This window comes from Galeopterus variegatus, unplaced genomic scaffold (genome assembly GCF_000696425.1).
Source record: "Galeopterus variegatus unplaced genomic scaffold, G_variegatus-3.0.2 Scaffold2273, whole genome shotgun sequence".
In the NCBI taxonomy this organism is placed as follows: Eukaryota; Metazoa; Chordata; class Mammalia; order Dermoptera; family Cynocephalidae; genus Galeopterus; species Galeopterus variegatus.
The window spans coordinates 19,035-45,359 of record NW_007728384.1 but is presented as its reverse complement, the minus strand read 5'-3'; the positions used below and the strand labels follow the sequence as shown (position 1 = coordinate 45,359).

Genomic DNA, 26,325 nt, shown 5'->3' with positions numbered 1-26,325 from the left:
AATGGTGTTTTTAGAGTAGCTCTGTGGAGAAGGAATTAGCTTCAGCCTTACTGTTAGTCATTCTGTTATAGCATGCATTCTTCCTTCCAGCCTCCTTAGCATTTCCTATGATTAGCGAGTCAGAAGAATAAGTAGTGTGAGTCTGGATTCCTTAAGAACTGTTCAGAGATGAGTGTGCCTGCAAGTCCAGTGGCAGAATGGGGTGGAGAAGGGAGAGTTTGGAACTGGGAATCGGTGGATAGTCATAGAAGTCTTCAGGGAGTATCAAAACAAAGGTTAGGGGAGCAACAGCTTATGAAAGGTTCCCCATTTTGAGATAAGTTACTTACCTGGAGTTCCAAATGTTACATCTGTTCTTGATTAACTTGTGCTTTAGCCAAGTACCAGGGGGAGGCAAATGATGAAGTCATTGCTTCTAGGATTGTGTCAGATAAAGGTATAATGGAAGAGGCAAAGAGAGGACCAGAACCAGATTTCTTTACAGCCAAAACAACTTTATTTACTGTAAGCTACGAAGTCACTCAACAATGTTTTTGAGTCCTTTTAGGAAAAGATTAGAAAATGAAAAGATTTAGGTTTGGGTCTTTGTGTGCTCAGAATAACCAAACTTAGCGATAGCCTTTTAAAATTAGTGGGAATTATACATGCTTTGAACTTTGTGGAAGCAGGAAGAATAGGAAATAAGTTACTTTTTACTTTTGGTATAAGCAAACGTTTTATATCAGTAGCCTGTTTCTAAAGTTAGTGACTTTACTGTTCAGATTTGCAAAAATAAAAAAAAAATACATTATCTTTAATCTAATTATTTTATTTCCTCCCTGTTTTCTAGGAGGCGTGATTGCTTATATCAGTTCTTCGAGCTCCGCCTCTAGCCCTGCCTCTTGTCACAGTGAGGGTTCTGAGAATAGTTTCCAGTCCTCCTCCTCTTCTGTTCCATCTTCTCCAAATAGCTCTAATTCTGATACCAATGGTAACCTCAAGAATGGTGATCTCTCCAATATTGAAGGCATCCTGAAAAATGATCGAATAGATTGTTCTATGAAAACAAGCAAATCGAGTGCACCTGGGATGACAAAGAATCATGGTGGTGTGACAAGTAAGTTACTTTAGTTTTTTAAAGGTTGCTGCCATGAATTGCAGAGAGACTTATTTAATTTTTTCATAAGGGGGACCATTATGTTTCTGGGTATAATTTTCACTCTCTTCTGGGTAATCATATTCCTAAGTTATAGCTTAGGGATTGTCATAATTGATTCTTGCCTTAGAGCAAGATATGTGGTTATGTACTCTGCCTGACCATGTTCCCTCTAGGGTACCCCCTTTTACCTCAGTTTCACAGTTATCTTTCTTCTGGACTCCGGAACTGAATCTTGTGTCTGGAACAGAGTACTTGTTTGTTGAGGGAAGGTGTTTATTTTCATGAAGTTGGAGTTGGGATTGAGATAACCAAATGAGTAGTAGGATTTGGATTCCTGAGTGAGTGGAAGTTACAAAGACTGGTATAGGGGATGGATAAGAAGGAATGAGACCTATCTGGCTACGGTAGGTGAATTGAACTAGTAGAGCAACCAGTGGAGACATTACTTATTGATGACTTCTCTTCCTTAATTCTTAGTTCTTATTTAGGAGAATTATTTTCTTAATTCAGGTTGCATATCTGGTGTAAAGTAATTCCAAATTTACAGAATTTTAATGTATGTTTAAAATCATCAGGAAAGGAAAAAACCAGCTTTCTGAGTATTTTTGGCAGTCCCATGAACTGTGTTTAAAAGAAAGCTATAATTTCCTTTGATTTAATTTGGCATAAAAATTTTTTCTTTTACATTGTGAAGGTAGTTATGTATCCTTTTAAAGCATTTACAAGTTAAATGAAATAAAGTGTTCAGTTGGAAAGAAAACATACAGTGAAAATATTTCTTCCAGTTTTTCACTTCATGTCTGTTTGTGTACTAGAATTTAGTGGCATGGTTCTACTGTGTAAAGTCTGTGGGGATGTGGCATCAGGATTCCACTATGGAGTTCATGCTTGCGAAGGCTGTAAGGTAAAGCATGCTTTTGTTTCTTTAAGCTACTGATTCTGGGATGAAAGAAATAGGGGTTAGTTTTGCTAATTTCCACAATTGATAGTCTGGGAGGGAGAGAAGTCAGCTGCTTCTCTTAAGTTTTAAGCATTTTATGTAGTGTATTAACATAATTTGTTTTGAGTATTCTTAATTCAATGAAAGTATGTTATTTTTTTTTTTAAAGATTTTTTATCAAAATAAATTTGCTATCTCAGTTAAACATACCTATGGTGTGAAACCAGATGCACCAAATGGTCATTCATTAATAAGTCAGGCACAGTTGTGGATGGAGAAACAGCAAGGAACAAGGCACTACTACTGCCTTGTTGGAACTTTAAACAAAAGTTTAAACCAAACTTTGAGTTAGATCTCATCAGATACTTTGACATGCTGACATACTGGAAGCTGGGAATAATTCCTAGGAATTTGAGAAAATGTGATATTATTAAGAAATAATGCAAAGTGAGTAAAATAATCTTGAATATAAATTGAGCACTTGGGAAAACTACATTTTATTTGTAAGTAGTTGACTACTTCCTAATTGTTGCTGTTAGAGTGTTGGTCAGCTAATACTAAGTGACATAAGTGTCTACCTTCCTACTTACATTCAGGGAATCTCTCCTTCTCTCTCACTCTCTTTTAAAATCTGGCACAATCCTTTCTCCTGAGTGTCAAAAACTAGCATAGTGAAGACACTTGTTCTTGCTGTTTTCTGACTTGAGTCCTGCAGCAGGAATCCAATTTGGCAGGATATGATGGGTGAATAAGATAATGAATATACATGTTGAAAGAGGAAATATTTTCTATGGTGGCTGTGAATGAATTTTGAGTTTGGTAGCTTTTAATGGCTGGGTCACTTCACAAACTAGTCAGTATTTTTTATAAATGTAGCACTTTTCCAGTATTTAAAAAATTCTATATATATATATATATTTTTTTATAACAAAAATGTGAAATAATTGTGGGGCAGGCATTATTCTTACTTTATAGCTAGAAAATAAATACACAAACCGAATGAGGCAGGCTGTGTATTCTTGATAATTACACGTCTGTACAATTCCCTTTAAAAAAATGTGTCTAGCTCAGCTCTTGTAGTGTTCAAGTGTATATAGTATTACAATAGTAAAATAAAAAAATGTTGTATAGACTTAATATAGACTCATGAAATATATGGTTAGTTATGATATTCAAGAAAAATGTGGTTTAAAATAATCTTGGCAATTGTGTTCTTGAGTTTTCTGTTCTCCCTGGAACCATTAACTTGGAGATCTTTGAAGACCTATCACAGAACATGTATTTAAATTGGGTAGTAAAAACAGCTGTAGTGGACATCTAGCTGGGAACTGTCTTTCCTTGGATCATTAGTTGGTCTGTGGGTTTGTGGTATAACACTTACCTGCTGCTGACATGTAGCCAGGGAGATCTGGCATGTATAAATATCCTTGCTGTTGTTAGCAGGTAGTGATCCAGGAAAGACCAAGCTTTACTAATGTAATCCAGAGTTCTAATGAGAAAATTATAGCTATCAAACACATTTCTCTGTCAGTTTTTTAAGAATCGGTCGTTCATATTTCAAGAGTTTTGGAATTTGTATATGATTAAAAGTATGAGATGACAAATGTAGCTGCAGGCAGGGTTTGGTAACAGGGTAAAGTGTAGTACAAGGAATGCTTTGGGAAAGCACACAGAATCTTTAAAGAGAAGAAGAATTTTGTTTGGCTAGTAGTTAATAGGTGCTTATCAATACCAGTAAGAATCCAATTAAATTCTTTTTGTCAATATTATATTTCCCTCTGTCCTAAGCCAAAATTATTTCCCAGGTAGCTAGTTATATACTAAATAGTTAGGTGTGGGGGCAGTGCTTATAAGGAGTTCATCCGGCTGTCTTTAAATGGATGGGTAAGTCTTCCTTTGTTCTTAGGGTTTCTTTCGGAGAAGTATTCAGCAAAACATCCAGTACAAGAAATGCCTGAAGAATGAAAACTGCTCTATAATGAGAATGAATAGGAACAGATGTCAGCAGTGTCGTTTCAAAAAGTGTCTGTCTGTTGGAATGTCAAGAGATGGTATGTTCCCAGTTTAAAGAATGTTCTTAAAGTGTATGGAGCTTGGCTTTTATTCCTCAGCATAAACCAGAGCTATAAGCCAGTTACCAATGTTCCTCTAATGCTTAGGATGAAGCACATTTCAGAAAACACATTTTGATGCCGTGTAGTACACCAAATTCATTAAAATCAAATTTTAGCATCACCATCCTAGAGACAGCTTTTGGCTCAACTTTTGTGTGGCTTCTTGTAAAAGACCCATTTTTTTTTTTCTGTACAATTTGAATACTTTTTTTTTTTCCCCTAAAAAAAAAACCTTATTTTGATACAGGGATCTTTGGCTCTTCTGGATTTCTTAGCATTACTGAGGAATCCATTTCTTATATGACTTACTTCTCTCACTTTCTTAGCCATGAGATCATAATGTGCTTTAGGGGCACAGATTCTGAACCTGTAAAAGGGAGATGCAAAATTGAAAGAAACATTAGGGTCTGGAGTGGAGGTGGTTGCTCAATTCTGGTATGATGCATTCCCATGGAAAATAAAAGTTGTGGTAATTTATGGGACTATTAGTGGGACATCACTGGAAGATTTAACTGTTCTTTGTGCTTAGGGAAATAATTTCAGGATAGTCTCTTTACGTATTAAGTAACATAACAGAGGGGTATGAAGTTTCCAGAGGGATTAGTCTAATAGGGTTAATTAAGAATTGCTAAGAATGAACTTTATACTTATCTAGGAAAGGGTCATTTAAGCAATCCCTTAGGTTACTCTAACTCTAATATGTTACTGATACAGAAATAGAATATTGCAATAAGGAGTTTCTTGAATAACAGATTTTCAGCAGTTATTTTATTTTTCAATTGCCTGAAATTTTTTTATAACACTAGAAATACTACTGCTATAAAAGTAGTGGATGGATATTGTGATTGCCCCAAAAGTCATTTGTGAGGAAGGAGTGGAGGTGTAAAGTATGAGACACGATAAAATTGTCTTTGATATTGATAATGTCAGAGGCTACAATTAGATTAGTAAGGCTTTCTTGCTGGGTGGGTATATTGAATTTTTATTATCTCTGTATAAGTATTAGACTAGAAAGAAGCTTTTCTTTCCCTCAGGGATAGGAATATTGGAGATAGACACCTTCTAAGACTAGTCTCTAAAAGAATGGAGGATGACTGATCTTATTTTTATTTACTTTATTGATTTTAATTAAAATCCAGCAAGTTTATTTTTTAGTAACTGCACTTCTATTGATTGTGGTATTTTTTAAAGAAGATTTTCTTTTTTTAAGAAGCCAGAAAAGAAGACAGCAGATGATTTAGTAATTAGGTCTTAAGAGTAAGGTTACAAAAATGAATTGGCAAGGGTCAGATGTTCAAGAAGTGATCATACCTACTAGGTTCCATTAACGTTAATGGATGTGTGTGCCCGAATCCCATGTGCCTTCTTGAGAACAGAGCTCTTAGCCTTATTAATAAAGGGTGTGTAGTAATGCTGGTATGCTTCAAACTGGGTTTTAGTAGTTAATTTCATATTTCTTTCTTAGATTTTGTTTATAAAATACCATTCTGCTTAAAAAGTTAAGGAGAGAGGTCTTCTCCTTAACTATATTTTGGGAGAAAATTTTCTAATTTTCTTCCACCATCTCACTTCCTTTTGTGCATCAAGATCAGCAAGTTTAGAAAAATTTGGGCCTGGGGTCGGCCCGTGGCTCACTCGGGAGAGTGCGGTGCTGATAACACCAAGGCCATGGGTTCAGATCCTATAGAGGGATGGCTGGTTAGCTCACTGGCTGAGTGTGGTGCTGACAACACCAAGCCAAGGGTTATGATCCCCTTACCGGTCATCTTCTTAAAAAGAAAGAAAAATTTGGGCCAGAGATATATAGACATTTTTTACTTGTATGACTAGAGGCTGTAGCTGTCAGAGATAATTTTGTGTTATTCTTTTGTACAAACAGGTCTTACTTAGAATATAGATGTTAAATATCTTTTTCTTCAATAGCTGTTCGGTTTGGTCGTATTCCTAAGCGTGAAAAACAGAGGATGTTAATTGAAATGCAAAGTGCGATGAAGACCATGATGAACAGCCAGTTCAGTGGTCACTTGCAGAACGACACATTAGTAGAACATCATGAACAGACAGCCTTACCAGCCCAGGAACAGCTGCGACCCAAGCCCCAGCTGGAGCAAGAAAACACCAAAAGCTCTCCTCCTCCCTCTTCTGATTTTGCAAAGGAAGAAGTGATTGGCATGGTGACTAGAGCCCACAAGGATACCTTCATGTATAATCAAGAGCAGCGAGAAAACTCAGCTGAGAGCATGCATCCTCAGAGAGGAGAACGGATTCCCAAGAACATGGAACAGTATAATTTAAATCATGACCATCGTGGCAGTGGGCTTAGCGGCCATTTTCCCTGTAGTGAGAACCAACAGCATCTCAATGGACAGTACAAAGGGAGGAACATAATGCATTACCCAAATGGGCATGCCATTTGTATTGCAAATGGACATTGTATGAACTTCTCCAATGCTTATACTCAAAGAGTATGTGATAGAGTTCCAATAGATGGATTTTCTCAGAATGAGAGCAAGAATAGTTACCTGTGCAACACTGGAGGGAGAATGCATCTGGTATAGTGAAATCAATTTTTTGCTCACCTTGTGTTGAGGAAAGCTTTGAAAGTTTTCTTTTTTTGGGGGGATATGCCAACTTGGGAGGGGGTCAGTAAACCTAAGAGATTTATAGAATCAATTCTGTGCAGTATTTTAGATCAAATAATTTTAATAAATATTATTTGTTGGATGACCTAATTTCACACAGAGCTAGGTACAAGCATGTGATTTGATTAATACTGTGACTGGGATTAGGATTTTATGTAAAATATGATTCATATAGAATTGGTCCTTTAAGCATTCTGATTAATTAATACCTTATTAGGGATTTTCTCAAAGGGCTGATTTTAGCTTGCCATAGTCAGAAATCCTTTGATTTCTATGGCAACAGGTTTTTTTTTTTTTTAGCCATTATAATGCAAAAGAGTCTTTGGATATAGAACATAGATGCTTTATTATTTGAGGATTTAGGAATATTTTGATTTAATAGGCTAGTTTTTAAGGATTTTCTCAGACTTTTACTATGAGATGAGTTAATGTTCATATCATTCAAGTTTTTTTTTTCATCAAATATAACATTCTACATGAAAGTACAGTGTTCATATTCAGCCAAAATTTCATCAAAAACAGCAGTACTGTACCATTTCTGGTTTAAACCATGAGTTCCTTTGGTTTAGTGGTTGGTATTTTCTACCACCAGGTAATTCAAGTCTTTTTTCATTTTCAAAATATTTGACTCTACCCCAGTCTTCATGTTAGATTTTTTGGCCCTTGCAAGTATTTGAGTTCCATGGATCTGAAAGGTGACCTTATATTTTGTTAAGCTTATTGGCTGCCTCAAGGAGGGAAAAATCTGTAAGCATTTAGGTTCTGATTTTATGATATTCTCCATGGTTTTAGAATCATCCCTTTCGTTGATCTTATGTGGGTTTAGTGAAAATTTAAAGGTTGATTTTATTAATAGAGTATATGGTGTATATTTCATCATCTTTTTAGTGGTTTTGTAATGTCTTTGGCTTCCTATTTTTCCCTTCTCCAGTCCTCACTTAGAAGGTGTTCCTTTTATCTGCTATCATTGTTTTCCTAATTGAACAAGGGGAGGTCAGTGGTTGTACCATTGCTTATGAAATAAAGGGTCAGTGACCTTTTTAAAAGGGCACCTCACTATTTTTTCCTTTTAGAAATTACAACATTGTAATTTTGCCTATTTTAGAAATAAGTGAGACATTGTATATTGATAAATAAAAAAATAAAAAAATTAAATAATCGAGTATTGAAATATCAAATGTGGATTTGAGCCCTAGGTCTGTGACTTCTAGCTGTGTTTGGATAAGTCACTGAGAGTCTTATTTCCTCATCTAAGAAATGATGATCATTATCTACAGTAACTAACAGGGTCGAGAATCAAACAGATCTGTGTGAATTTGTTTTGAAAACCGTAAAAGCACTATATACCAGCATAAGATGTCAGCATTGTTACAAAATAAACTCTTATACCTGTGCAACAGGTTTTTGAAATAGCTTGGTATAAGTGGTATTTTTGCTTAGGGTTAGGGTTAGTATAATAAGTCAATTGCTGTTTAAATTAGGTTTCCATGAGGCTTTCTATAGTAAGGGAGCAGTAAATGGAGAAAGTGCTTAATATCAGTAGATTTTACTTGTTTTGGGGGTTATTTTCATGTTGGGGTTTCTGGTGATTGAGGTGCTGCTTTCGAAATTTCTTTACCACCACTCACAGTTTTTAAGAGTTTTTCTATTTTGTGTCTACTAGGTTTGTCCAATGAGTAAGTCTCCATATGTGGATCCTCATAAATCGGGGCATGAAATCTGGGAAGAATTTTCGATGAGCTTCACCCCAGCGGTGAAAGAAGTGGTAGAATTTGCAAAGCGTATTCCTGGGTTCAGAGATCTTTCTCAGCATGACCAGGTCAACCTTTTAAAGGCCGGAACTTTTGAGGTATGTTTTATTTATCTTGAATAGTGACGCAGGGCATGTATTATTTTATTTTCATGGATATTTTCATTCTTTTCTAAGTAAGTATTTATAGTCTAAAGTCTGAAACTACCAACAAAAAGAATAATCATCTCAAATTTGGGAAGAGGCTAACTAAATCCAGAGTTACTTAGGACTTGAAATATAGGTGTTCTGTATCCCTGGCATACAAACTCCAAGTTCTAGTATTGCTTTCAGATATGGATTTAGCAGTTTCTGCAGAGTGTTAGACACTTAGTACAAGCCTAGCCTGGTGTTTACTGCACTCTATACAGAATAAGAAGGGTGAATAGAATGTAGTTTTTGTCTTTTAGGATATTGTAGAATATTTTGAGGATATATCAGACATTTCTTATGTTTGACCTCAGATCCTCTCAGCCTTACCTTGCTTTAGGATCCTTGATTACTTTTTTTATTCCAGCTTCTCTCAGTGGTGCATTGTGCCTGGGCTTGGGGCAGCTAACTTCAGTAGCACACAATCAGATGGTGCCTCTCTTAGTGCTTAGTTAAGTGCCTCTCACTTCCTGTCTGCCCCGGGGCTTCTCTACTGTTGCCGAGGTCTGAGAAGCCTTGGGTACTGCTTAGAGCTCACTTAAGCATAAATGAAACTCCAGGTGATGTCTATGGACCGAATCTTTTAAACATTTGATCAATGGGAGAAGGGAGCCAGGGATATATTTTCACTTCTCTCTGGATGGTCCCACAAAATTGAGCTATGAGTTGCTCTTGGTATCAAATGGTACCAGCTCAATAATGTACATCCTAATATTTCATCTGTCTCCTTTCCTGTCTCATTTCCTTTTTCCTCACTCCTGTTTTCATGTGTACCAGTTCACATCCTACATAAGCTTGTGCTTTAGGCTCTGTTTTCTGGAGCACCCGGGTTAGAACAGAGAAGAAGCCATATTCATAAATAAAATAGCTATGGAATATTTCACAAGTAATACTCTTAGGTTAGGCTTTTCACTTTAAAGGAAAACATTATAGACTTAAGATGTAAAGCCAGAGGGATGTTAGTGATCAAGTTCAATTCACTCATTTTGGAGATTAGGTAACTACTGCCTAAAGAGATGAAGAGACTTTTCTTGGATTACCAGTAAATTCATAACACATCTAGGACTAGAGCACAAGTCCTGGACTTTAGGACTTTTATTTTTTCTACCTGGTGATTTGTCTTGGGATTGCTCTGTTCTGAGGTTAGTACCATTTTCATAGAAGGCTCTTTTGGATTGTCTTGGGTTAAACAAGTCTTTGCTTGGGACATTGCAAAGGGAAGATGTTCATTCAGTGTTTCTCTGGTTTTCAGAGAACTGTGTGACACAGATGGTACCTACCATTTACTGTAAGAGAGGAAGTGCTGTAGCTAAGTAATGTATTTGTTAATTGATTTGGTTTGGATATCAGTTATAACTCGGTGTTTAGAACACTTGTGATAGTTTTCTTTGTGTATAGTCTCTTTGAATTATGGTTTCTTGAAGTAGTCTAATTAGAGTATATCCTACTGCGTTTGCCTTGGCTGCATTTGGTGTTTTGATGTTTCCGAGAGTTGTGCACTAAAATATTGCTCTTTTTATTTAGGGCATAGAGACCATGTGATATACTTGGTAGCTTGAAGAGTTTCTTTAATGCCTTTGGCCAGGGCCCAGTTTTAAACTTCTTGGCATTATTATTTATTTTAATTTTATATTTGTGTTTCAGAATCTTTGTTAATAGAGAGAGTTTCAGAGTATCACAGGACTCAAGTATTTTGCCGTTGGTGGCTGGAATGTCTTTTGATGTTCTTCTTGGAATATTTATTGCTTTGATACAGAATTTGCCTTAAGAAAGTAGTTCTGGGTAAAAATAAGCTCAGTTTTTCTTTTACAACTTTCTTTTATGTGTAGAGTATTTCCTAACTTACTCAAATACTGAGTTATTTTTAGTATTACTATTGAACTTCCCGAAATACATTTCAGTTTTTTTTCTTTTTCCAGGTTTTAATGGTACGGTTTGCATCATTATTTGATGCAAAGGAGCGTACTGTCACCTTTTTAAGTGGAAAGAAGTATAGTGTGGATGATTTACACTCAATGGGAGCAGGGGATCTGCTAAACTCTATGTTTGAATTTAGTGAGAAGCTAAATGCCCTCCAACTTAGTGATGAAGAGATGAGTTTGTTTACAGCAGTTGTCCTGGTATCTGCAGGTAAGCATGCTGGTTCAGAATTGTGCCACACCTAGAATATAGTGACCAACTGGGGAGAAGGTGGCAGTTGATTAGGTTCTAGCAAGCTATATAGAGGGAAGAAGGTCTTAAGGAAGATGCTGAATTATATGAACTTCTTATTTTTGCATACTTAATTTTTCTTATGACAGTACAAGTCAAAGAGCTATATAGTAATAAAATAATGTTAAGATCTGGGCCTTGCATTTACCACTTTTCGTCTTTAGCTTTTGTTTGTAATTTTTTATGAGTCTAAATCTTTATTTTATGAATTTATTTTCTGGGACATTGTGTATCCCCAGGTAGGTGGTTCTTATATTAATCTAAGCTTTAATTAAAATATAATGTGGGTTACTTGAAAATGTTAAAAGTACCAAGAGGTATTAGTATGGTTTGTTGCAAAGATACTTGAATTATGAGTTGTAGGCTTTAGCCCAGCTGTGCTGACGAATTTTCTGTGTGACTTGGGTAGTAATTTTATTGTTTTCCTCTTGGTTATCTTATCCTATCAAAGGAAGGAGTTGCACCATGTGAGCTTCATATGGTAACTGGCACAGAATACTCAGTCACCATTTGAATGAGTGGCCAAGATTTTTGAATTCTAACATTTAATGCTTTTTTTATATGAATCATTGATGATGTTTCTCAGTTTCCTTGCCGTCTTGCATTTATATTGCAGTTATTTCTGACCAAGGTATTTTAATTCAGACAATAACCATTAAAGCAGAGATTGTTACTCTTAATAGCAGATTGGAAGTTGAGACATTCCAGGGGCCATCTAAGTAAGTGCCAGTCAGTTTTAGGTATCACTTAACTTTAAACATTTTTTGGGAATTTTGTAGTATTTTGGTATGACTTTAAGTTTTTCATTTTCTTCCTACTGTGTAAAGAACACTGAAAGGCACTGTGAGGGTTATAAGTATGTTATAGCCCCTGATAATGTGGCTGAACTATAAATTAATAATTTTTAAGGAGAATACAGTCTTTATGTAACTTAAAAATCATGTACATAAATGAAATAAAGACTTAATGCCATTCGCAAGCATAATTTGGTCACTTTTTCTGACCACCTCTACCTGGATAATTAGAAATGCACTTAAGACATGGGAATAGAGTGAAAGGAATATGTGAATAAGGGATATGTCTGTTTTCTTAGTAACCTGGTAGTGCCTTTTGCATTTTACCTACCATTTGCAGAGTTCTTAATAAATAATTAGAATTGGTTTGAGTTGACATCAGATTAATAATCTTTTATTTTGAAATCAAAGATAATCAATACTTGCTAATTCTTTATCGTGTGTATATATATATATGCCTTATGAGCTAGGTGCTCAGGGGGAGACAAAAAGCATTAAGGCACAAGCTTGCTCTCAAAGTGTTTGTGTTCTATTTGGAGAGAGAGAACATAACAAAAGGCAATAAACTGTGTAGTCCTGCTGAGGTAAGTAGGAGTTACAGAAAGGAAGATGAAATCATCTGAGAAGGCTTTGTAGGGAAGATGAAAGTGCAACTGGAATTTGAAGGTTGTATTAGGTTTTCCCAGCAAAGAAAAGATGGAAAGAGCATGAGGATAGGGCAGGGGAAGGGACAGGTGGCCAAAACCTGGAGTATCCTTCAAGGAGGAGGGGGACAAAAAGGCTTGAGGGTTAGGGGAGTACCAGGTTGTGGTCTAACAGCTACGGGAACTAGGTAGAGAAGTTTTAACTGAAGTACGGGGTAGTGGAAAGTTCAGTGTAACTTAAGTAGGGGAATTAAGGGGCCAGCCCGTGGCTCACTTGGGAGAGTGTGGTGCTGTGAAGTAGGGGAATCATCAGGCGTGAACAAAGTGATATTCAACATTAGTTCTGCATTTTTATTGTGAGTGGATTAGGCAGATAAGTCATTACAGCTGGAGAGTCAGGTTGGGAGGCTGTTGAAATAACATTAGGTATGAGGCGGTAGAATGAACTCTCCTGAAATAAGTTAAGGGAGGGGAGATGAAGGAGAAAGGACATCATCCCAGACTAAATAAAAGAAATGATACAGTTCAGAGAAAAAAATGAAGATGAAGGGAAATTCTGTGCCAGGAACCATGCTACTTCATTTATATTTTCCACGAGGAACATAATTTTTTATTTTGTTTTAATCTCCTTTTGAAAAAGCCTTATTTTTCTTTTTCTGAGATTAATGTGGAATATTAAAATTAATATGAAATATTAAAATCTTTTGAAAATTTAGAAAATATTAACATTAAAATAAAAATGATAGTATCACTACCAAAAGAGTAACTTTTAACATTGGGAGTCTTTATCTGTCCACATACAGATAAAGCAGGTGAATGAATGGATCCATCCATCTATCCATTCACCTGCTTTTTTTTTCTTTTCTTTTCTTTTTTTTTTTTGGTGGCTGGCTGGTACTGGGATCCAACCCTCATTCACATGCTTATTGATGTATATTTAAAAAGTTTGAAATATTAAGTGGAAAAGACTGACAATGAAAGAATACAATACATTCTCATTTTTGTTATGTCTGTAAATGAAGATATGCAAGCCCATACGTATATCGTTTTCATGTCAAATTTAAGTCTTTACCACTTAAATGACTTGCTATTTTTAAAGTGGTTTCTAGGCAGGAAAATAAAATTCAGAAACAACAGAAGAGTATAAAATTAAAAAGTCTTCGCCTTCTTCCTCTACTTCCTTATTTTTTAGAGAACTGGATTTCTAACTCTCTTTCTAATTTTCTGATGGTTGGCCATCCAACTGTGAATACAATGCTTATATATAACTCTTTTTATTTAGTAGATATAACTGGTAAATAAAAGTACCTTCACTTTTCCCACTCAATTTTTATGTTTTATTTTTCAGTTACTTTATTGGTTTTGTGTATAATTTCAGTGTTCTCACATTCTTTATCCTTCACTTTTACATCTCTCTTGGGTAGTTTACGTGGAATCTCTTCATTATATAGGGAGACATACCCTGGCTTCTTTTGCTGTACCATTTCTTTTATGTAGTCAAAAATTAAATACTTATTCTGTTCTGTAACTGGTTGTTTTTGATGCTTTGTTTATCAATCGATTCTCAAAGTTGAAAAGTAAAAAATCAGCATTTATAGTATTATGATTATGTAAATAGTGCTCATAGTGTTCACACAGTGAGGTTGAAGTGGTAGAAAAGATAATGTAATTCTCTTCCCTAAACCTCCATGCACAGGTTACAGATGGATTGTTAATTTACATTCTCTATCAATTGCTTAGAATTAAGCAAGATTGTAGTTTGCTTTATCTTTAAAATAGCTTTTCCTTTCCTTGGAATCTATAGTTGCCTTTTTTTTTTTTCCTTTTTGTCTTTTTTTTTTACTGACCAGTAACGGGATCGCAACCCTCTGTGTCGCACCCGTACCGGGGACCGGCAACGGGATCGCAACCCTCGGTGTTGCGCCCGCACCGCGCTCAGCCAGTGAGCGGGAACCGGTCTCCACATGGGATCCGAACCCTCAGTGGGAGCGCCGCCGCGCTCCCAAGCGGCACACTTCTCCAGTGCGCCGCCAGCCCGGCCCTATAGTTGCCTTTTTGTTTGTATGTTTTGGTTGTTGTCAGAAGAAATGCTAGTTAATTTCTAGTTCTCATTATATATATAACTTTATCTTCACAACAGACCTCTGATGTGAACTGACAGTTATTGAGGGATTTGAGGAACAGAGGGGTTAAATAATTTATCGAAGGTCACATTTTTAATAATTGGATTAAGCAGGTATTTGAACTTCTGTTAGTCTTTCTTCAAAGCATTTCCATTATACTGCTTGTTAACAGAATAGCTCTAGCTGTTAAGGGGGAGAGAAATCTCAAACATGAAATTTGCCTGTGAGATTGGAAGAATCCTGATGAAGGGGGATTATACCTGGAAGGTTAGATTTTTTTTCAGGTTGTGTAGTGACATTAGTCACTTACATTTAAAGGTTGGGGACTGGCATGTAGGCATGAGGTCAAAGCTCATATCTAGATATAGATTTCAGTTGTCTTCTTAGAGGTTTTTGTTGAAGGAATTTGATTATCATCCTGTAGGAAATTAATATACATAGAAGATTTGGTGAGGAATACAGCCTTAGGAATGGGATGAAGAACGAGCTAAGGAAGTAGAAATAGATATGTCGTAAATAAAAAAGCTGAAGGAGTAGTAGTATAGCATTTAGTACACCATTTAGAAGATGAATTTCCACTTGTCTGCACTGTAATGTTGCAGTCTCCAGAAGATTGTTGTTTATGATCCAGCCTGATTTGTAGTTGGGTTCTTTTGTTTTGAAATCATAAAAATCATGGTTTTAGAAATTGAAGCTTTAGAAAAATTTAATACAATTTACAGTTTTAGATATAGGCATCCATTTATCTGAAATTCTGAGTTGTTAAATACAAAACATTCACTGAAGAACCAACTGCTTATCATGCTAGTTCACACTCACATCTCCTTCCCTACTTATTTGTTTCTTTCTTTGCCCATCTAGATTATTTTGTTTGTGGGGACACTATTATTTTTTCTCGGTTTTTGGTATTGTAAATTAACGATGAGATGATCTAAACCAGTTACATTCTTCTGCCAAAATACAAGCTTAAAGGAAGGAATTTTGGTTTGTTTTGTTCACTGTTGATTCCCTAGCGCCTAGAACAGTAACCAGCACATACATTCAGTAAGTGTTTGGCAAATGATTTAATGAATTAAAAGGATGTTTTTAAAAAAACCAATTAATTGACTATCAAAGGCAAGAGAGACTCTTGGAAGCTTGTTGAAGGCTTTAAATGTTTTTGCAACGATAACCCTTGTGATTGGCCAAAGTCAAATGTCAAGAGAAAGAGGTCTTTCATTCATCTGATAGTTCTTGTCTGAAAAATTATGACCCCCAAACCAATAGTCAACATTCAGTTTCTTTCTTTTTCCATAAGAATTAGCACATAGTTGTAATAATAATTCAAAGTTTTGTTAAATGTAAGATAGATATTAAAAAAAACAAACATTTTCATCATTTTTTTTGCATTTAGAATTAGTCAGACATTCTTGCCCCTTACTGTTAAATTTTAGTCCATGTTCTTGTATGGCAAGTGGCCTTTTTAGCCACCAGTTACAATGGAGGACCTCCTCAGTGTCCTTGTAAAAAATGAAAGAAAAGTGAATGGCTAGAGAATTTTGCTTCTTTGTAGAAGTCTTTTTCTTGTTAATTACAACCTCCCTGTACTGGGTGCCATTGAATATTTCTTATGCACTACTGCCTCCTGTTGTAAAGGGAAGAAATAGTTCTTGCTGATTTAAAACAAAACAAAAAAAAAGTCTGTGGACAAACTACATAGATTTGGCAAATTTTAAGACACTTTATTGCTGGTTTATGATAAATCATTAATTTATTTACATTTTGTGAGATGAGCTTAATAAACACAGTGTGCTAAATGAAAGTAAATGCAGAATAATGTAACTAGTATAATAAAGCTGCATAGTGTATTAGTTATTCATTACTGCATAACAAACTACCCAAAAAGTAGTTGCTTAAAATGCAAACATTTATTATCTTACAGTTTTTGAGAGTTGGAATACAGGTGTGGTTTAGATATGTGTCTCCATCTCAAGGTTCCTTAGGAGGTTGTAGTCAAGCCATGGACAGGGCTGTGATCTCATCTGAAGGATTGAGTAGGGAAGGATCTACTTCCAGGCTTATGTGGTTATGGGCAGGATTCAGTTCCTTCTAAACTGTTGGACTCCGTATCTCCCTTCCTTGCTGGCTGTTGGCTGGATACCACTTTCAGTTCCTTACTATGTTGGCCTCTCCATAGGGCAGCTTACAGCACGGCAGTGGGCTTTTCTCAGAGTGAGTGAGAGTACCTAATTTTATTCATTAGAAGTGAGTCAGTAAGTCTAGCCCATTCAGAAGGAGAATTACACAGGGCATAAATACCAGGATGAAGGATCATTGGAGGCCATTTTGGAGGCTGCCTGCCATGCATGGTAACATACAAATGGAAATAGAATCCATACGTAGCAAAAATATATTTCTGTACTACTACATTATTCATTTTGTTTTGCCAATCAGAAGCAGTTAAAGCAACAGATGGCATCTAATTTTAAAAATCAGAACATTTAGTTCTTTGTGAACAAAAATTCTTAAGCACTAAAGAATTCTGATTTATCAAATATACTATGTGATATATGTTTTATAATATAAATAGCGAGGAAAGTTGCTATTGAAATCTTTTATCTTTGTTCCAATGTATAACACCTTGATTTGAATTCATCAGTGAGACTGATGAGCAAGAATTATATTTATATTTAATGTTAATAATATGTCCTCTCCTTCATCTCTCTCTCTTCCTTACTTCCCATTAGATCGATCTGGAATAGAAAATGTCAACTCTGTGGAGGCTTTGCAGGAAACCCTCATCCGTGCACTAAGGACCTTAATAATGAAAAACCATCCAAATGAGGCCTCTATTTTTACAAAACTACTTCTAAAGTTGCCAGATCTTCGATCTTTAAACAACATGCACTCTGAGGAGCTCTTGGCCTTTAAAGTTCACCCTTAAGACCTTTGTTTATTTAAATATGAACTGATGCTGACTGTACATTTTGTGCTAAAATGCTTATTTATATGTGTATACCATATGTGGAGATAGAAGAGATCTTTAACACGATACAAGATTGTAGGCTATCTCTATAATCATGCAATAACTGTTTGCATTGAGAACTCTTCAGCCATGATTAGACATTGACTGCATCTCCCCCAAAGACCAATCGGCTGTGTCGCACTTAAACTGGAGAAGTTACACTGAATTATAATCACATTGAATGTTAGACTTTTTCATCTGCCAAAACCAAAAAACCATTTTGATCTCCCTGTGGTATAAATCACAAGCATATAAGGACTTAGAAATTAATCCTTTGTGGTAAAAGTTCTGTTGAATGATGAAAATCTTGATATCACCACAAGACTCTTTGATCTGGTAATTGGAGACTTTGGGAGTTAGGAAATCTCCACGTCTTTGTTTTACTCTGCCACTGTTAAAAGTGTATTATCTTGGGCAGGTTACTTGGTTGTGGAAAATGAGAATTGATAATTTCCCCAATGCCCCACCTCACAGAGATAACTAAAAAATGTCTATAAAGCATATTTACCTCTTGGGAGATAGGCACTATGTAAATAAGGTAAAGTTTTTGTTATTATAATTATTCATAATAATATTCTTTTCTTATTTCTAAGCATTTTTGGGAAATCATTTCACAGTCCACATCAACCTATTATTCAGGGTTCCTGCATATGTGTGGGGTATCCTCCTGATACACGCATATTCAAAGTTTATGGGTATATCAAACACATAGTAAGTGTACATAATATGTATGTGAATATAATTACACATAAATATATTTCTTCACAATATTTTAAACTGTGAAGAACTTTATCATACAATAAACTTAAAACAAGAGGTGTCAAAAGACGCAAATTAGGTGCATTTTACCTGTTGATGATGACATAACCATTGCTTTAAAATGTTTAGACAGTAGAATATTGAATTTATGCTCTATTTTTGTTTACTTAAGCAACATTTAATGTAAAATGCAACAAGTAGTAGAGTCCAAATTTCAAAAAATATGTATTTTAGAGTTCTTTGATAAAATCTTTGGTTCAAGGTACTGGTTATTTCAAAGTTCATTCAGATTTTTATCTGTGCTAAAAAAGGTTGCATTGCTGCCCCTTATATCCATGCTGCAGCTTGATGATAAAGAATTTTGATTCTTTCTGGAGAGCTAATTATTGTTTAAGGAAACTGTGTTTAATATATTGGCCCGTGTGTGTGCATGTGTACGTGTGTGTTGAGTCCACTTTTTTTTCCTAAATAAAACTATAGGGATTTTGTCAAATTAGATTTAATCTATGATTTGAAAAATCATTTAGTGTGTGACCTGCAGGAGAATGGTATAATCAATGACATTTCATTCACATTTCTGATAGTTGGCTTTATTAAATAGGTAAGATCAGCCTCTTTATGGCAGTAGGAGAAGTAGCCAAAGTTTGAGGATTTTATGTATGTTTTTCTGTTTCCCTGGAAAATAGCAATTAATTGGGTTTTTTTTTTTTTTGTTGTTGTTGTTGTTAAAGATTGCCTTCCATATAATGTTTGGATTATGTAAAATTGCAAAAATAATGAGCCTGCTTTGCTATACTAAGCCTGTTCCTTTTATTATGTGTGAGCAGAATGCCTTATTTTGTAATCTTGTTTAACTTGTTGCTACTGGGACTTGCATTTCTGTGGCACTAGTTAAGTGAAAAAAAGTTAAACCCTCTCATTATTAAAGAGGAAAGGCGATGGTGATGTCTGTATTACAGTATAAACCATAATTGTGATTTACCTTAAGTAGGTATGACTTTTATGGGATATACAGTATAGTTTTTGTGAATTCTTTACATGATAGCATTATCTTTTTATATTTTTTTTTCCTAAGATAAACAAATGCATAGTTTTCTTCTATGGGAGATAGAAACAGCTTTTTTGAAGTAATATTGAAAAACTCAAAGATCATGTTGATTCTTAATTTTTGCCTTTTGCATATAACATTTATCCTTTAAAAAGTCTTTAGGAATGTGTAACCAGAACTATGTTAGTATTGCTTATAAAACTTTAGTTAGGTTCAATATATAAATGTATACATCTATATATAGGTATATAGATTTTCATTTTGTCTTGTAAATTTTTATTTGAATAAATTCTTCCTGTAGGTAATGGGAAACAAAATTAATAGTTCATATGCCACTCATAACATTTCTATATTAAATAGAAATAGCCCAATCTGAAACTTCTAAAGTTAAACCAGCAGGCTATATTACAAGCACATTCTTTGATTGAATCATTGGTTGTAAACTTACTAAATGCAGAGAAGACAACCAATTTAGGAAACTTCTGAGTTGGTGGGACACTGCTGATTAATTAATAATGTACTGTATGAATTAAGTGATGCTTTAACTCTTATTTTACATTTTAAAGTTAAAAATGGGCATTATGTCAGCAAACTTAAGGGCATTATGTCAGCAAGCTAAAACTTTTTTTCTTGTGCTTTTAATGTATCCCTTTATATGATCTGAGAGAGGATTCAAGCTTTGAGAGAGAAATAGCTGAGGGAAAGGGGAAACATTTTGGGATGAAGCTTGTCCTTATGGTGATGGTTTAATTACGGATTAAAAAATTAGAAGGAAGTTTCAGTGGATTAAGTGTATAGCTTTCATATCTGCATTTCAAAAAATTACCATTGTAACTTGATAAGAGATGATTTATTTTATGTAAACATCATTGCAAAGCAAGGTGTAGAAGCTCAGCTAGATTAATTAACTGTGCACGAGAGTAAATACCTATCTCAATTATTTTTATTTTCCAATATAAAGTTTGCTGAATGTACAAAAAGAGTTTATCACTTAGGATATAGAATTTTTTTAGGGGTTGGGGGGAGGGGCTCTGTCAGGAAATTGTTACCTATAAACAATGATTATCTTGATTTCATCCAAAACATAAAACTTGAAGCTACTCTTGAACTAACATGGGACAATAAAATGGCTGTTTTAAAAAATGATAGAAATATGTTGTTGACAGGATATGAGTTATTTTCTACAAACTGTAATTGATGAGGACATGGATAATACCTTCATGTTTCTGAGAAGTAATCTGTACATGGGGGAGTGAATAATAAATGTTATTTCTAACCAAGTGTGGTGTTTGGTGTCTGTCTACCTTGATGTCTTTGTAAAAACATCTGTAATTTAATTTACTTAGTACAAGTTATCTTTCCCCTGAGCACAGCAGGATCTGTTTTTTTTAAAAATCTCTGATTCAGCATGGGAAAGATGTACATGTGCAGGGCTTTTTTTTTTTTTTGGCAGCTGGCCAGTATGGGGATCCAAACCCTTGACCTTGGTGCTTGGTGTTGTCAGCACCATGTTCTAACCAAGCAAACTAACTGGCCAGCTCAGGCCTTTTTTTAAAAAAAAAAAAAAAAGATTTTAGAATTTGTTTAGAGATTCTAGCAAGGACTGTTGCTATTTTCTATAATGCTGACTGAATAATGGTTCATTGTATCTGATAAGGTAGTCTTTCTGGGAAAGAGATGGTGAGAGAGGAAGGGGGTACTTGATCTAACCAAGAGTCAGCCTTGGCCATGAATGGGGTGAGGTGCCTCAGCTGTTATAGCCATGCTGGCAAAGTTAAGGCAGTTAATTCAGCATTACTGGTAGTGTTTAGGGCAGTGATATCCACTGCTTTTTTGTGGATATTAATTGATGTTAGGTGGGAGAAAGGGCTCCTTGATCAAATAAATTTGGAAATGGCTGAGTTAAACAAGGTTGCTGAGGTGTCTATGTTGCTCCTGTTCTCTGGGTGAGCTAATGTGCATTGTGAATCCTTTAAGGAAGGGTTTAATGGGATACTATTTTCCCAAAACTTCCTCCACTGAGAAAACCCCTTCCTTTTTTTTTTTTTTCCTTTGCTGAGCACTTGGGATTCCTTGGGAAGTGTGCTTTTAGGGGAAAAAACCTTGTTAATCTTATACCTACTTTGGGTGTTGATCAAATTCAGTGGATTATTGCACAAATTCATTTTGTTTTGCCCTCTTTTTTGCACAGTCTAATAAGAAAACACTGAGCTCTAAGTAATTGTGTGGTTGATGAGGGAAAAAGTATTAAATTCCTTCTGAATTTTGGAAATGCTGTCTGCAAGTAAATGAGTAAAGACAACCAATTCACAGATCTGGTTTTAGTTTTTATGCTCAGTTGGGCCAGTGTTAAAACTTGCTTTTCTTAGATCTCAGTCTTAAGAGTTTAGAAACAGCTGTGACCTGTGTTCTAGTAGCCACATCAGAGTTGCTATTCACTATGTAAGAGCTGGTTGCTGTGGGGTGGTTTTCAGACCCTAGAATGTCAGATCCACTTGAAATAACACTCTGAATGGAATGGGCATAGGAACCCTAAAGGATAGTCTAGGAGGAAGCTCAGAACCTCTCCAGATGCTTTAATATAGGGCATATTCCCCAGAATTTAAGCGTTTTCAAAATTAGCATTTTTCATACATTTTAATGTAAGCTACTGAAGAGGGTGGGATCAGTGTTTTTAAGGACTCAAGGACAAAATATGCGCATGAATATGGCGTTTCTAAAACTTTTTCCTTCATTTTCCTTCCTGGAGTCTGCAGAGTTGAATATGAGCTTCTAAAGTCTCTGAGGTAAGTTGTATATTTTTTTCTTCTTGTCTCCTTTTCCTCTGAATGCTTTATCCTTAACCCTAGCTGTTTCCCACTCTATTACTTTGTTCCTTTACTTGTAAATTTTCATCTATTTTTTCCCCCTACAATAGCCATTTCATTTCCCTTTTAGGTTCTGCAGTTAAATACAAGTTAGGGTAGTTTCCAAAGTGGAAAGCACCTACTTTAATTCTCTCTTCATAAACTTTGCTCCCTACAATGGATACTCTTTTTCTAAGCTGTTTTACCTGACAAGATTTTTGAGGAATAGACTAATGGTTTAGTCTTTTATTAATTGCACACATTTATTGGACATCTATGTGTCGGATTTTTTTTTTTTTAAATCCAAGTGCAAAAGGAGGCTTCATGAGAAGCCAGGGAACTAATCTAGATAGTGTTGGGGGAGATGTGTGCACATGGAACACAATGGCCACCCGTCACAGCATCTTGAAGAACAGTTGCCGGGCACTGCTCTTCTAGCCTGTGTGTGCTAGAGCTGGCTTGTAAGGGCTCATGAGACCTGATTGTTACGTTTCCAGGAGTTTAGGGAACCAGTTACAAACACAACATTATTAAAAATTTAAGTTATATAAACTTTCAATGAAATGAATTATATTTAATAAAGGTAATACTCAAAACTCATCACTTTCCAATTTACTGCATTTTACTGTTATATTTTTGAGGTTAAATACTTTTTATCTGTATGATGGCATACTTTACAATTGTGTGCTCTTGCACATCTCTTTCCTGTTAGTGATGACATATTGATAGCTCAGAATTGGCTAGGGTGAGATTATTTATACCATGAAAATCTGCAGTACTATGAAAATCGATTTGTTTTATTATGTTGATTGTCTAGAATTAAAGTGATGGAGTAAAAGTAACACAGATTAAATTTAAATGTGTGTCATGTCTGCAACTCTTACATTGTGAATAGCATGGGTTCCAGAGCTAGCTCTTAACTGCTATTCATAATAGAGGAGCACTGGGCTTGGTGTCTCCTGAGTGGTTTTGAATAAGTCTTCTTTTATCTGTACATGTATGGAGCTAGTCGAGTACTCATTTCATGGGATTGTTAGGGAGTGAGTAAAAGGGAAGCTTTGAATGTTATCCCCCCCAGGTAAGTTTTTCTCTTATCTGTAAAAAGGACAAAATACTTAAAGTGGTTGTAAGATTGAGATATATTCAAAGACTCTTTGAAAACTGAAATCCTATACATTCATTAAGTAAGAACAGACTGTTGTAACTTTATATAGGTGGAATCATTGGAGTATGCACTATTCTGTATAAGGCTTCTTCACTTAGCATAATGTTTTTGAGGTTCATGTATGTCATTCATGTATTGGTAGTTTGTGACTTTTTATTGCAAAATAGTATTCCATTGTATGGATGTACCATGGTGTGTTTATCCATTCTCCTAATGAGTGGACAGGTGGGCAGCTGTTTCCAGTTTGTGGTTATTACGGATAAAACTGTTTAAACAGTCCTTTGTATTTGCGGTTGCACTGTAGCATGACTTGATCGTGGGTAGGATCTGCTAATTTCTAAGTGTGCCTGAAGCAGTATATAATGGAAAGCATGAGAAACAGAGAATTAAATCCATAAAAGGATTAGTTCCCTCTGTCTGGGGTCATACAGAATGAGCAGTGCATCAGTTAGAAGATGCTTAAGACCTATCTAACAGGGAGTTCAGCAATAAGGATATTTATTATTTATTTCCTGCACAATACTTCTGGAGGCAGGGCAATTCCAGACTGGTTCAGTGGCTCCATAAAAGCCATGAAAAACATGGGAGGTTGCCTCGTTAGGATGGCTACTACTAAAAAAAAAAAAAAAAAAAAAAAAAAATCCAAACAGAAAACAAGAGTTGGTGAGGATGTGGAGAAGTTGGAACCATTGTACACTTGATGTGAATGTATAACAGTGCAGCCACTATGGAAAACAATATGTCAGTTCCTCAAAAAGTTAAAAATAGAACTACCGTGTGACTATGATCCAGCAGTTCCACTTCTGGGTATATACCCAAAAGAATTAGAAGCAGGGTCTCAAAAAGGTATTTATATCCACATAGTATAGCAGCATTACTAACAATAACCAAAATGGGTAACCAACCCAAGTATCCATCAATGGATGAATGGATAAACAAAATGTGGTATAAATATACAGTGAATTATTCGGCTTCAGAAAGGAAGGAAATTTTGACGTTACAACTTGGGTGAACCTTAAGACATTATACGAAGTGAAATAAACCACTCACAAAAGGACTAATACTGAATTTCACTTTTACAAGATGAATTCTGGAGATTAATTGTACAACAATGTGATTGTATTTAACACTACTGAACTGTACACCTAAAAATGTTTAAGATGCTCAATTTTATGTATATTTTGCCACAATTAAAAAATAAAAACCCTGAGAGTTCTGATCCTTCTTTGTTCTCTTGTGTATATCTGTAATGTTTTCTCTCATGAATGCATAGTGGCTGCAATTCAGGTGTCATAGCAGAAGTGCTGTGCCCAGAGAAGAGGACAGGCTTTCCTCTTGTTTGTTGGGGGGATTGGAGGTGCATTTCCCAGAAGGCCCCAGCAGGCTTTACTTCTCAGCTCACACTGGCCAGATTGGGTCTCATGCTGCAAGGGAGTCTGGGAAAGCATGTGTCAACATTTTTTCAGCCTCTGTAGAGAGCAACAATCTCTTCCAGAAAGGAGGGGTTGAGGAATGACTGCTGGATAGGCAGCCAACTGTGTCTTCTACATGGATACTATTAGGAAGAAAGAATCCTCTTTTGTGAGCTCGGTATTGATGACTACCATCAGTGGTGACCAGAGCAACACCCTGGTTGTGAGGAAAAATGGAGACAGTATGGTCGGGCTCCCTCGTCTCATATCCGGCTGGACATGACTCAGCATGTCTGCTGTAAATGTTATGTAAGAGTAAAACTGCACATCTGTGCTCATGTACTCCTTGGCTAGTTGCAACTGTTGTGTACTTCAGTATAAAGGACAGCTGATCTGCTGGCCAGCTGAATTCATGTCCGAATAAAGCATGTGAACCTTGCCAACAGCTCCCAGAGTCTTTTTCTGACTACCTAGCTCATGACCTGCACAGGATGGGGTTGAGGGGTCTGTGATCCAGCCCAACACTTGGCATAGTCGTTGGTAGGATTCTGGCAAGTTAAGAGAGCCACTAGCCCATTGGGAGGGGAGAAAGTGTGGCCACCCTTGAGTATGTGGTACCCAGTGGCCACTTACCTGTGGACTTGGACTCCACTGGAAATGTGGGACCAAGTGGATGGGTCCCCAGTGAACATAGAGAAGGCTCTCCAGGTGTTGGGCTCTACGGTGGTAGATGAGGAGTCCTGGAGAGCAGCCGGCAGGATGGACCAGGCAGTCCATGAAGTGACATGGCTTCGAGAGTTACGACAAAAGGCAGACATGCTGTAGATGTGGGTACGTTCTCCGGAGGCTGAAGTACAGCAACAGGTCACCCTGCTTCTGAAGCTGGGGATGATGATGAACCTGAGGGTGAGTTGGGAGAACCTGTACATCTCCTGATACGACCTGTTGTGCATCAGAAAATGAAGCATGAACTACCTATGGGACTGGGTGGACAGCTGGTAGGCAACCCACATATGACCCAATATACTACCTATGTCACATATACTCAAGCCGAGTTGGTTCACTTGGGGAAACAGTTTTGACAGAAACAGCGTGAACCCCTAGCTGCTTCACCCCTACAGTTGTGGGACCTCTAGGGGTGGATGGTGTGATGTGCTCTGGTGAAGAGGTGGAAAAGTTAGCCTCCATTACCATGCACCCGTCCCTGCAGCAGCAATTATAGAATAGCCACAGATACACAGGGGCAGGGTAAGCACTCCTTGATGAGATGGGTGAATGCAGCCATCTAGACCATGTGGACAAATGCTGGAGAACTGCCTGAAACTGAGTAAAATGGGAAATGTATGCCAAGCTGGCTCAAATAATTTGGGAGTTGGGGATGGGCAGTCCATGTTTAATGTGAATACCTGTGGCCTGGACTATAAATGTTTTACAGGCAACATGAGGGAAGTAGTGCTACAAAATGTTCCATCACCATCCTTTGGGTCACTAATGGCTATATTAGCCCCATACATTGGTTGTCCCATACATGAAGTAATGGCCATGA

At 36.2% G+C, this 26,325-nt stretch overlaps 1 protein-coding gene across 1 annotated transcript; it reads left to right on the top strand.

Moving 5' to 3' along the window:
- The first annotated feature begins 833 nt into the window (after positions 1-833).
- On the top strand, positions 834-20,636 carry NR1D2 (nuclear receptor subfamily 1, group D, member 2). The gene is made up of 7 exons (XM_008581134.1): positions 834-1,096; positions 1,954-2,042; positions 3,985-4,129; positions 6,116-6,744; positions 8,498-8,683; positions 10,693-10,903; positions 17,272-20,636. The coding sequence occupies exons 1-7, from the start codon at positions 1,039-1,041 to the stop codon at positions 17,466-17,468; spliced, it is 1,515 nt and encodes a 504-aa protein (XP_008579356.1). The 5' UTR covers positions 834-1,038; the 3' UTR covers positions 17,469-20,636.
- The last annotated feature ends 5,689 nt before the right edge of the window (positions 20,637-26,325 follow it).